The 12,455-nt window shown below is 43.9% G+C and overlaps 1 protein-coding gene across 5 annotated transcripts in view; it reads right to left on the reverse strand.

The window, feature by feature from the left end:
• Positions 1-12,455, reverse strand: part of IFT172 (intraflagellar transport 172) — a 32,398-nt gene that overhangs the window by 14,124 nt on the left and 5,819 nt on the right. For all 5 annotated transcript variants that reach the window (XM_025867945.2, XM_073897167.1, XM_073897166.1 and 2 more), the window contains 10 exons: positions 11,565-11,688; positions 11,074-11,169; positions 9,475-9,636; positions 9,051-9,104; positions 8,701-8,804; positions 8,439-8,524; positions 5,438-5,550; positions 4,473-4,640; positions 1,404-1,540; positions 1,129-1,236 (listed from right to left, as the gene is read on the reverse strand). In XM_025867945.2, the coding sequence (XP_025723730.2) occupies positions 1,129-1,236; positions 1,404-1,540; positions 4,473-4,640; positions 5,438-5,550; positions 8,439-8,524; positions 8,701-8,804; positions 9,051-9,104; positions 9,475-9,636; positions 11,074-11,169; positions 11,565-11,688 (1,152 nt within the window). The remainder of the gene's footprint in view (positions 1-1,128; positions 1,237-1,403; positions 1,541-4,472; positions 4,641-5,437; positions 5,551-8,438; positions 8,525-8,700; positions 8,805-9,050; positions 9,105-9,474; positions 9,637-11,073; positions 11,170-11,564; positions 11,689-12,455) is intronic.

A 12,455-nucleotide genomic window follows, 5' to 3' on the forward strand; every position in this document is an offset into this window, starting at 1 on the left:
AGTAAAATAAAATAGTGTGATAGTACATACAGACAGTAATGGAGGGGATTAGTTAAGTTGGTAGTCAGAGAAGGCCTATCTGAGGAACTGACATTTGAGCCAAGACCTAAATACAAGAAAAAGTCAGTCCCACAAGATGGGAAAAAATTATTCCAGGCAGAGGGAATAGTGCGTGTAAGGTGCCATGGCAGGAGTGAGTTTGAGATGCTCAAAGGGCCCAAAGGATGCCAGTGTGGCTGGAGACTAACAGGCAAGTAGGTACCTGGTATATGAAGGAAGCAGAGGCCAAATATTGTAGGGCCTTAGGACACGGCAAGGACTATGGATCTTATACGAAGTAGAAGAGTAAGCTACTGGAAGGTTCTGAGCAAAAAAGTGACATAATCTAATTTATGGTTTAAAAAATGATCTCAGCCATTATGGGATGAATGGATGGTAGGTGTGTAAGAACAGTATGAGTGAGACTAAGAGGCTTCTGGGACACTGCAGGTAGAGGTGTGGTCTGTTCTAGGGTGGAGACAGTAGAGCTGGACAGTAAGAGCTTCAGGACATGTGCTGAAGACGCTGGGTCAGGGCCCTAGGACGAGCGGGTCATCTAGCTCTGGGGGCATGGGAAAGGAGGGAGCCAAGAGGACTCCTGGCAAAACAGCAGCGGTTGACGTTTACTGAGCACTTAGAATCTCCCACTTTCTTCACTGCTCCCATGGTTCCTCTTGACCGCCCTAGGAGGTAAATTCTATTATTACTCCCACTTTACAGAAAGGAAATTGAGAAACCCCAAGGCTTGGAAAGGTTCACTTAACCTGCGGTTATACAAGCTGGTAAATGGAGCCAAGATAACTCAGAGAGTCTGGAGTCCCAAGTTTGTCCTACTAACTACACTCCTTTACCACATTCGGAAATACGCATCAACACACGACTTGGAGGGTATGGGTGTTAAAACTCTGAAGGGGCACCTACCTACAAGAAGGGGAAGCAAAAACAAGAGAACTCTTATAACCTGGGATGGAAGAATGTTTGGAAGGGTTCAGAGACATTTGTTGGCACGGGAGGGGAGCAGTGCCTTAGCACTGGGAGGAGTGGCTGTCCTTCCTAGCTGCCCGGCACCTCAGTTCTGGTCTGCCTCACCTCTCGGCGATGTGGAGCTGCCGTGCCTCGAGCGCCAGTTTGCTCAAGGTTTTCCACATTGCCTCTGTTTCTGGGGTCATTTCCAGAGTCTCCAAGAAGGCTGTGGCCCTGAAGAGAGAAGGAAGGAAAGCAGGAGTCTAGGGTCAGCAGGACACGGAAGAATACTGGTGATGCAGCCGGGGATGACGTGGCCAGTTGTCCGGCCCATCCCAGGTCCTCCCGCCTCAGAACCGGACTCTCCCACCACCTCACGGAGTATCAGCCCAGCCCCTCACCGGCTGTAGTTGCCGTCATCAATGGCTGTTCCAAACTCGATCAGGCCCTCGTCCAGCGTGTAGGCAACCGTAGTCACACCTTCGGTCACCATCACCTCGGTCTTCCCCCCGCCCCGCTCCAGACCTACCACATCGCCCTGTAAAATTTCAATCCCCACCCCCCGAAATCCAGGTTAGTGTTTCCATTGACTCCATCGCAGAACGGACCCACCCTTACCCAACCCTAGCGCTCACACACGGGGGAATTACAGTGGCCCTTGGTTGTCTAATATTTAGTTTCTTTCAAGCAGGTATGAATTCCTTAGCTATGCTAATGCCCTCGGGTTAAAGTACACTCAGAGCTGGGCCCACACTGATGCCTGGAGGTAAAGTGACAACGTGTGCATCCACTTCTGCTTCCTGCTTGAGTCCTCCTGTTACAGTACAACTTCAACCTGGGACGTACTTTTTAATGCATTCGTTGCTGAGTTCACCTGAAGAAATCACTAGGCATACTTCCTAGTCTCCCACTGGAAGGAAGGAAGGAAGGAAGCTAAAACCTGAGCAGGAAAAAAACAGGAGAGCAAGTGGAAAGGGTACAGTTGCCCTGATGGCAAACACAGTAGTGGGCGAACAAACCAGGGATCCTCCAGCAGGATGAGGGGGCGAATCTGAGAATCCGTCAGTCATGAAATCTGGGATCCTCTCTTTAGGAAAGGGAACAAAAGTCATTAATATGCTTGATTCCTGCAGAAGCAAACACTAATCATCTCTGGAGGAAAACATGCCCATGTTAGGCCCTTGAGATTCTAAAAGATTGTATTCAATGTAACATGAGCCCCAATTAAAAAAAGTACCAAAATATAAGTTAACCACCATAAAGGAGTAAATAATAACTACAGCACTTTTGGACCTCCAAGAATTTCCAATATTAAAAATAACCGTTATGAAAGTTATGGAATATAAAATAAGTGTAAAATGTTTAAAGACCTAAAAGATGGAGTGAAAAATTAAGCAAGGGACAAGAGACTATCAAAGATAGCCAGGTTGTACTCACTTCAGCAGCACATTTACTAGCAAAAATGACCAGGCAGACTGGAGAAAGAACCAAATAAAATTATATGAAAAATTCAATATCTGAAGTAAAAAAACCTCAGTGGGTGGTTTCAATAGCAGATGAGACAATGGTGAAAGTGAACCCCTGACTTGCAAGATGTTTCTTAAGGAATTACCCTGAATGGAGCATGGAGCAAGGAGAAAGGAAGAATAAGAGGCTACAGAGGCACAGAGGACAAGAAATAGAACACATGCCTAATTAGAATTCTGAGGGTGAGACTAGAGTGTTCCAGAGAAGCAGCAAGATTTGAAGAGCTCATGGCTGAGGAATGACATGTCCTGGCAGATGTGCAACACACACACACACACACAGGCATACGCATATACACCAAGCACGGTAAGTAAAAGGACATTTATATGCAGACATATTGTAGTGAAGCTTCAGAACGCCGAAGAAAAAGACTTTTTTTTTTTTTAAAGATTTTATTTATTTGAGAGAGAGAGAATGAGAGAGAGCACGAGAGGGAAGAGGGTCGGAGGGAGAAGCAGACTCCCCGCTGAGGAGGGAGCCGGATGCGGGACTCGATCCTGGGACTCCAGGATCATGACCTGAGCCGAAGGCAGTCGCTTAACCAACTGAGCCACCCAGGCGCCCGAAAAAGAAGACTTTAAAAGCAACAAGACAAAAAAATAAAAGAAAAGAAAAGCAACAAGACAGGGGCACCTGGGTGGCTCAGTTGGGTAAGTGTCTGCCTTAGGCTCTGGTCATGATCCTGGAGTTATGGGATTGAGCCCCATATCCCCTCCCTGCTCAGTGGGGAGTCTGCTTCTCCCTCTGCCCCTCCCCCTGCTCCTGCGCTCTCTCTCAAATAAATAAAATCTTAAAAAAAAAAAGCAACAAGACAACAGAAGGGGCTGTTAATAAACTCAGAACTAAAGAAGTCAGTCAATGGGACAGTATTTGCGAAAGGCTAAGAAAAACCGTCAATCTAGAATTGGGAATGGAGTCCAAGTATCTTTCAAGAACAGGCCAAATAAAAACATTTTCAGATAATTCCATTTCAGTAATTTTCAGAAACTGAGCATTTATCTTCAAAACACTTTCTCTCAAGGAGAAGAAAAATAACTCCAGAGGGAAGATCAACAATGCAAAAAGAAAAAGTGAACAGAGAAAATGGCACCATGATGGGAAATGTAAACAAGTTCTGGCTGTGTATAAGACTAATGTCTTACTTTGGGGATAACAAAACACTGGACAATAATGGCAGAGGGGAGGTAATCAGAGTTAAGGTCCTTGTATCATTTGCCAGGGGGTCTGATGCTAAATAACTTGAGACTATTAATTTAAGGAAATGGTAAACTTCTGAGGGTAATCACTATAGGAATCAAATGTATAACCTCCAAAGCAAAAAAGTGAAAAATGGTGTTTTAAAAAAAGGACAAAACAACCCCCAAACCCAAACTTAATTAGTCTAAAATGAGGTAAGAGAGGAGGAAAAAGAAGAGACATAGAAAAAGGACAAAAAGAAACTACCATGTGCTCTCCCTATACCCACACCAGTCATCCTACCCTAGCACAGGGGCCTCTCGTTTGGACGGGTTCCTCCCAGAGTCTGGAAGATCACTGGAATGTACGTGATGCTGGCAGGATAGGAGAGTGGCTGATTTTCAGTCTGATAAAAAAGGAGCTCTGAATGGCTGACAACAGAGAATCCGCACACAGGAACTGACACAGAACTGCCCCTCCTAGGGGTGCTCTTCCAGCTTAAGAGAACTCACTATGACCTGGTGAATTCCCAGGGCCACTGTAACAGAGAGGCACGTTCCAAGGACCTAATGTAGTGTCAGGAATCTGAACAAGGATGGTTCTGGGACCTAGCCGACTGTGGGGAAGGATCGAAGCTTTATTTTGCCGACTCTATCACAGACATGATAGGTGGTGGGCCAGAGAAAACCAAATAACCTTTGGAGCTTCCTCAGGGCCCTGACTGATCAGTTTGCCACTATGGCTGAGGCACACTGGTGTCGACGTACCCTAATAGAGGACGTGGTGACCCTCTCAGGTGCCTCAATGTTGTACCACACACACAAGCTGTTTCGGTTCTGAGCTACGAGCACATCACTTCCTGGGACCCACTGCACGTAGGAGCAGAAGTTGAGGATCATTGTCTTAGTGCAGCTTTCAATATCGTACAGATGTAACTGAAGTAAGAAGAGGAAGACAGCACAATTAGAAGGGGCTATGGGGTGTCCTCCGATCTTGACCATTTCTTTAATGGTGAAATGGGGCCAACTGACCCACCAGTCAGGCAGATGCTGAATTTCAAAGCTTACTAACCATCAACACTTGAAGTTTATGTTGACTTGGTATATCCTGACTCTGGCCAGTAAGAGATGACCAAGTGAGCAAAGAGCTACACCCAGAAATTTAAGTTAGGTGAAGGTCAGACTTTCATCCTTAGAGTAACTCTGGGCCAGAGCTACCAGACTGGATTACAAAAGTAAGGCCACCAGGCACATTAAATGGTCTGGAAATTCGCGCAGTGAAAATGAAATAAAAATCACCAGATAGTCTCTTTGCCCTTGAGGCTGAGCTCTTTGGTGATACCATATTAAGGTCAGAGTCAGTAAGGGGCTTGGGGGAGACTGTCCTTAAGCCAGCTTTAGTGCTGTCAGGTAAGTGTAGCTGAGAAACACTGGAACAGGTGTGGGTCAAGGCCAGCTAGGCATGTGGGGGGTGAGGCAGTTTCACGAGGGAAGAGACTTGTGAATAGTAAAATTCCCCTCTTGACTTTGGTGCCATCATGATACCATCTCCTTAGAAGTAATATAGGATGGGCTATGACAGCAGACACAATGTTGATTCTTCTGTGCCTTTTGCTGTGTTAATGGTATAGCGCACCAAGCAATTATGTCCCATCCTGCCCTCCCCCGCCATCTCTGGTAGCAGGTACTAAGTACCACATCCTCTATGGACTACTCAATGGCTAAGGCCTTACACGAAGTTTCCGGTCCCTGAATAGAAGCTTGTGCCCAGTTTCATTAAGTTCCAGCCAATCCACACGGCTCTCGTGGCTGATGGTGCCAATGTTGTAGCCACCAATCAGATCCACTACAAAGTAAAAGAGACAGGGTTAAGGCGACAGATTCCACATAATCATATATAGGGCACGAGGCTGGCTGCCCAAGTCTTGCCTTCAATCATATGTTGAGCTTTAAGAATGTTGCCATCAGTCTAGAGTATGAGGAATACGACATAATTTTTCTAAGATGCTTACAATACTAGATTTGTACTAGAACTGTAGAGGTTTTGTTTAACTCTCTAGTTAACTCAAAAGGTCTAGGTCCATCAGGAAATGTGATTCCTCTCTGGGACTCTTGGGGTTGTCTCATAGCAGGTCAGAACAGATCAGAGCAACTGGCTTCCGTTACTCACGAAATCCTCTGGAAGGCAGCACTGAGCACTTTAAGGAAGAGCCCCAATTCCAGCACACCCCTGAGAGAAAGCTGATGGATGAAATGACCTTGATGAACATATCTGCTCCAAGGAGTACCTGCACTTTGAGTGCCTATGACGTCAGAGCACCAAGGGGCAAACAGTGGAGAAAGCACACAGACCAAAGAGGAGGAACCTCTGACTAGAGTTAGACTGAGTGTGCTAAGGATATTTCAGGTTGGTGTGAATTTTGTTGACAATGTAAGATATGCTCACACTTAGACCACTTAGGATTGGCTAGGGATGCTTTCAGGGAGTCTCTTGAACACAGCCCCTTCACAACTCTCATTTGTATACGTTACCAATGCGCAATGTCCTACCTTTGTCATACATGCTGAAGCTAAAGACCAAACACCAGCTAATGTCTACAACTGGGAAGACCAACTTAAAAATGAAATTTCCTTTAATTAAAAAGCAAAATGATAAAGCCATGTTTTAATGTCCCAATTTATAAGTAGAATCATAGAATACTAGAACTGTGGGGACCCTATTTCTGTGAACACCCTGAAATTATATACAAAATTATATGTTTATGTATTTTCTTCTGGGATATGATCTATGATTTTAATTAGATACTCAAAGGGGCCAGTAATCAAAAAAGGTTAAGAGAAGAACTCTGTCATTTTATATACTATTGAAGATGAGCCCTATGGAGTGTGGTGACTTGTCCAAAGTCTCACAGCTCATTATTGTCACTGGAACACGGGCCACCAGACTATATTATTTCCATTACAAACACTTACATTTCTGAGCTCAACAATCTGATATGAAATATAAAATTCATGAAATATAAAAGTATCCTAAGAATAGACCCATATGTATTTGGAAACTTGATTTATAAGAGGTGACATTACAAATTAGTGAGCACAGAATGGATTTCCAAAAAATTGTTAAATATGGAAAAAATTAAATATGATCCATACCCACATTATGCACAAAAATTCCAGATAAAAAGCAAACTTTAAAAATATTAAGATATAGGAGGGAGTAGGAAACTTTTTCTTTTTTTAAAGTTTTATTTATTTAAGTAATCTCTGCACCCAACTTGGGGCTCAAACTCACGACCCTGAGATCAAGAGTCGCATGCTCCTCTGACTGAGCCAGCCAGGTGCCCCAGGGAAACTTTTTAAATGAGACCTCAAAAATCACAAACTGTGATTAAATGAACTACATTAAAATTAAAATTAAAAATGTCTGAACACTAAAAGAGGCTGACAAAACATCCTCAGTACAAATGACCATCAAAGGCTAGAAACACACATACATAGAACTCCTTCAAGTCAATAAGGAAAAGACAGCCTGGTTTTAAAAACAGGCAAGGGATAAGAACTGGCAATAAGCAGCAGAAGAAATCCAAGCGGCCAATAAACAAATGAGCAAACAAAAACTAATATGATGAGATATTATTTCCCATACGTCAGAGTGAGCCAAATTATGAAGTCAAGCAATTTCAAGTATTGGAGAGGATGCAGAACACTGGGCCCTCCAACTGCTGGTGGGAATGTAAATTGGTACAATCTCTTTGGAGAGCAATTTGGAAATATTTAGTGAAATTGCAGATTTACCTCTTCTATGATTCAGCAGTTCCACTCTAGGTGTAAAACTTAGAGAACCGAAACACTGGAAACTGAAAAACCAACAACTTAAATGTCCCTCAGTAAGAGGAGAGATAAAAGATCCAAAGTAAATATAATGAAAGGTCAGGACATGATAGAACTAGGTATGAATATACAACTAATAATAGTATTAATAGCTAACGTTTATTAAGTGCTTATTATGTGCCAGACATTAGTCTAAGTGCTTTCCATATAAGGTAGGTGCTATTTTTATCCCCATTTTGTGGATGAGGAAATTGAGATACAGAAAAGTTAAGAAACTTACCTAAGATCACACGGGTATAATTACAGAAGTCAGGAGGCTTGACTCCAGATCCCTGCTCTTAACAAGTACACTATACAAATACACTATTCTCTATACTTTGTAGGGAATACTATGCTATTCTACATACATTTTTCTCTGCTTGAAACATTTCATGATACAGAGTTAACTATTAATATATAAAATAAGATTTATTTATGTGAACACTTGTGAAATTCAAATAAAGTTTGTCATCAGTGGCTACTAATGACAAACTCTACAGAAAATAAGTCCCCTTTCGGTTCAAACAGTCCATTATCCTATTAAGTCTAAACAGGAAAATTCATAACTTTACTAATGGTTCCTCTCTACAATTCACAATTTCCAGCCCTAAGATACATGCCCAGAGAACACAGATAATTATATGGACAGGCCGATATATGTAACAGTGTATCTGTATCTATAGAGCCAGATACAGACTCGCACACATGGATCTGAACACTTCACATATCCTCTGTAAGAGCAGGGTCACAATTTACCTGGTGCCTCTCAGATTCCTGGATTCTCCACCGTACACAATCCTGTGATATCGAAGCGTACTATAAACATCTGTTTTGTTATCAGAATTATGAGAGAGTCTTACTCACCTATGGCAATTGTCTTAATATCAACAAGATAAGCCAATTTCTTATTGTCTTCCATTCCTCGTTGACGCCTCTCATTAATACGGACACTGAAACATGAAGGGTGAGGTAAGGCAGAATGGGCTTGGGCCACTGAGATGTTTATCAAGGGCCCCGAAGTACCATAGGGGATGAGGTTTTTAGATTAATCTTGAGGATACAGGAGTTAGAAGTTAAAAAGGAATTCTTTTGGGTTTCAAAAATTTAGAGAACCTTGTTGGGTTACCTGATGAGGTGGGGGTTCATGAATTCAGTACGTACAGAACCCAGGGTATCATTACTCCCATATTCCACCAGGGTTAGCTCTCCAGCATTGAAGATCATGCACACCTGGGGATGAATGGAACTGTCACGTGGTGGGAAGTTTGCATGAAGAAAGAGACCAACAGTAGTAGATGGAAGTGTCCTGTCAGTGCAAAGTGACTCCCACTTTTCTCTTTACTCTGTTCCTGTGCCTATCTCACTCTCCCTTCTTTATCTGCTCTCTCCTCAACCCCTTGCCACTTGCCATCCTTCCAACATAGCAGCTAGAAGGAGATTTATTGAGACGGTGATGGTTAATCAAGCTCTACTCACATTTTCATTTTCAAAGAAATACTTCTCATTGCCACCAGATCCCTGCCAAGCTACCTGTAAAGGAGGGAGAAGACATAAGGAACAATGTGGATAAGTCTCCAAGACAACGCTGAAAGAGACAGGGTAGGAGGCAGAGAGATGGACTTTAGGAAGGCCTTGATGTTGCACAAAAGAGGTGCTATGTCAGATTCTGCCCTAGGTTTCTAGGTTTCTGAGAGATGGTGTAAAAACAGTCCAACAGTGGGGGTTCACATTCCAGGATTCTAAACCTCTGGGGTCTCACTCCCAGGTCCACCAACTCCCCAACACCAGAACACCAGCATGTTAGAGCTTTCCTCAGAGATCTCCCCCCTAGGGACCCTGGCTCCCCTGAAGTAGCAACACAAGATGCTCCACTCCCCGCCCCTCCATTTGTGGTTCCCACCTCACTAAGGCGATTAGTGTTCAGGTCCCCCAGCAGCAGCGTGTCTGATGTGTGGGCCACCAGGTAACGTTCCTTTCCCAGGATTTTCACCTCTTCCACCTCATAGCCATAGTGTGACTTGAGTACCACTCGGGTCCCCGACGACAGGTTCTTCACAATCACCTTGATAAGGTACAAGTCTGAGCTCCCCGAGGCTTTCCCCAACCCAAAAGAGGGGTGAACATGCCGTGCCCCCTGCCCACCTCCACAGTGTTAAACAAAGCTAGTATCTTGTTTCCTCACCTAGCCTAGGCTATTGTTGGTAAAAATGACACCCCATATTCACGTAGTGCTTTACTATTTATGAAATGCTTTCAAAGATGATCTCTTTCAATGCTCATAATACATAATACATACGAAGTAAAACCACTTTCTTTACATTCCTGTATCTCTTGTGAAAATCTTTGTGATGACTTTAACCATGGTGTACTATACCGTCATTTCATATACCCATCTCCTTAGCTAGAATGATCTTGATTAAGGGACCGTATAAAACAGGTAATTATCTCTGTATTCTCAATACCTAACAGTGCTCATGCATAGAGAATGGACAGAAAACGAAAGAATGGGGTGCCTGGCTGGCTCAGTCAGAGGAGCATGCAACTCTTGATCTCAGTTGTGGGTTTGAGCCCCATGCTGGGTGTAGAGATTACTTAAAAATAAAATCTTAAAAAAAAGAGGGGGCACCTAGGTGGTTCAGTTGGTTCAGCATCTGCCTTCGGTTCAGGTCATGATCTTGGGGTCCTGGGAGCCCCACTTATGAGTATGTCGGGAGCAGGGAGCCCGCTACTCCCTCTCCCTCTGCCCCTCCCCCCGCTCCTGCACCTGTGCTCTCTCTCTCAAATAAGTAAACAAAATTTGAAAAAAAGACAAAAAGAATGAAGGGACCAATGAATAATAAATAAATGGAAGGGAAAGAGGACAGAGATAGATAAAAGAGAAAAGTGGGCTCAGGAACTAAGAAATTACCTTGCAATGTCATACACAGTGATTTCAGAGGCCCTAAAGCAATGTTATGCACCCGCGTAATCCGAAACTCCCCAGTTGACAGCATACAGGTAGTAAAGTTTTTTCTGTTTTGCTTTGTTTTTGTTTTTTTGGGTTTTTTTGTTTTTGTTTTTTTTTTAGAGAGGGATGGGGCTAGGGGTTAGGGCAGAGGGGGAGGGAGAGAGAGTAGCTTAAGCAGGTTCCACACCCAGTGCAAAGCCCGACATGGGGCTTCATCTCACAAGCCTGATCATGACCTGAGCTGAAATCAAGAGTCCAGCGCTTAACTGACTGAGCCACCTAGGCGCCCCAGGTAATGAAGTTTTAAACCAGGACGTTGTAAGCGGCGATCTCTGTACCCCTTAAGTCTGGCATTTAAATTTTTTCTTACAATAAGCTGGAAATGCTACAGCAGGAAAGTTGCCAAAGAGTTGCCCAATACACTCTGTTCTCCAGAACAGTGCTGCCAGGGGTTAAATTTGACACTGTGGCTGTGTCCAGAAGGTAGGAAAGCATCACAAGGATGAATGAGCGCTGGCAAGATCTTGGTGCAGCAGGCTATCAGCTGCTTACCTGGCTAGGTCCCACATACGTCAACTCAAACTTATTCTTGTAAATGCTCCTCCGGAGGCAGCAGTCAAACTGTTCCACTCCACCACAGAGTGTGCCCTAGAAGGGAAAGTGACAGCATAAAAGGTAACAGGCACGGGGAGGATATCTAGAGAAGCCCTCAAAACCTCGGTTCTAGAATCTAGAGAAGGGTTGGCAGTAAAAGGGCTGGCAGTTTTGGGAAGTACCAGATGGAAAGAGATGGCAATCACAGGACGCAAGGATGATGATGGGATGAAAGGGAGAAATCAGCCCTGCCTACAGAATTCTTTGTCTCTTTTGTCTTCCAATAAAGTGCAAATTTCTCTTTCCTGCCTTTAACATCCTATTTTTAGGTTGCAGTCAAAAGGGAAGAGATTCTCTAGTTTCAGGGGACAGTGCTTTAGGATAAGTCTGGATTTTTCCTAGTTTGGAGAAAGTCACCCATGCAGAAAGGGATTACTAGTAAAACACACCGCACAGAGTCGTGAGCCATCCCGTTTCCAGGCCAAGGCAGTGACGGTGTATAAGTTGGCAATCTCCTTGGGCTTTGCCTCTTCCCAGATGCTTCTTCGAGGGCTCCAGTTGAGCACCCTAAGTCTGAAATTAATTAAGTAGGTGGCTTTTAGAAGCGATGGAGGCTGAGCAAAAGAGTGGAAATGGGTGGGGAATTGAAGGCAATGAGTTTTGCTGTGTTATAGAAGAAAGGAAGTAAAAGAGAACACACAACCTAGGGAATCTCATAGGAGGGGACAAAAAGATTCAGAGGAAGGAAGTTGGAAAAATCAAGCCAAAAGTAAAATGGGGTGAGAGTGATGGGAGTGGAGAAAATAAAAAGAGATCATGACTGGTGAGAAAAATGAGCTATTAGCAATAGAGAAATAAGGAAAAAGAAAAGAGAAATGGTAGGAACCAGAGGAAAAGGAAGGAAGAGACGCACACGAGAGTGAAGGGGGTACAAGGACAGGGTGGACAAGGCCCAGGTGGGGGCCCAGGTCCTAGCTGTTTGTTTACTGTCCGTCACCCACCCATCGCTCCACTCATTCCTTCCTTCACCAAACGTTCAAGCGTACAGGATGTACTACATGCTACTTTAGGCACTGGAGACTAAAAAAAAATGAATAGGCCCTCTTTCTCAAGGGCGTTTCAATTTAGCCAGGTAGCTATAAATACCAAAGTGTAATATAATGTGACAAACCCTGAGCCAGTGGTCTGAAAAGAGGCGATGGTAATACAAAGAGAGTGGAGACGAATTCCACTGCGGAGTCCCAGGGAGAGGCACGGAGACACAAAATCCTGGTGCATTCTGGAACTGCCAGAGTGCCAACGGATGGTGGGAGCAGGAAGAGGGAAGTGCGTGAATTAAA

The sequence above is a fragment of the Callorhinus ursinus genome, unplaced genomic scaffold (assembly GCF_003265705.2).
Source record: "Callorhinus ursinus isolate GAN/ISIS: 27379988/994484 unplaced genomic scaffold, GSC_fseal_2.0 scaffold10, whole genome shotgun sequence".
NCBI lineage: Eukaryota > Metazoa > Chordata > Mammalia > Carnivora > Otariidae > Callorhinus > Callorhinus ursinus.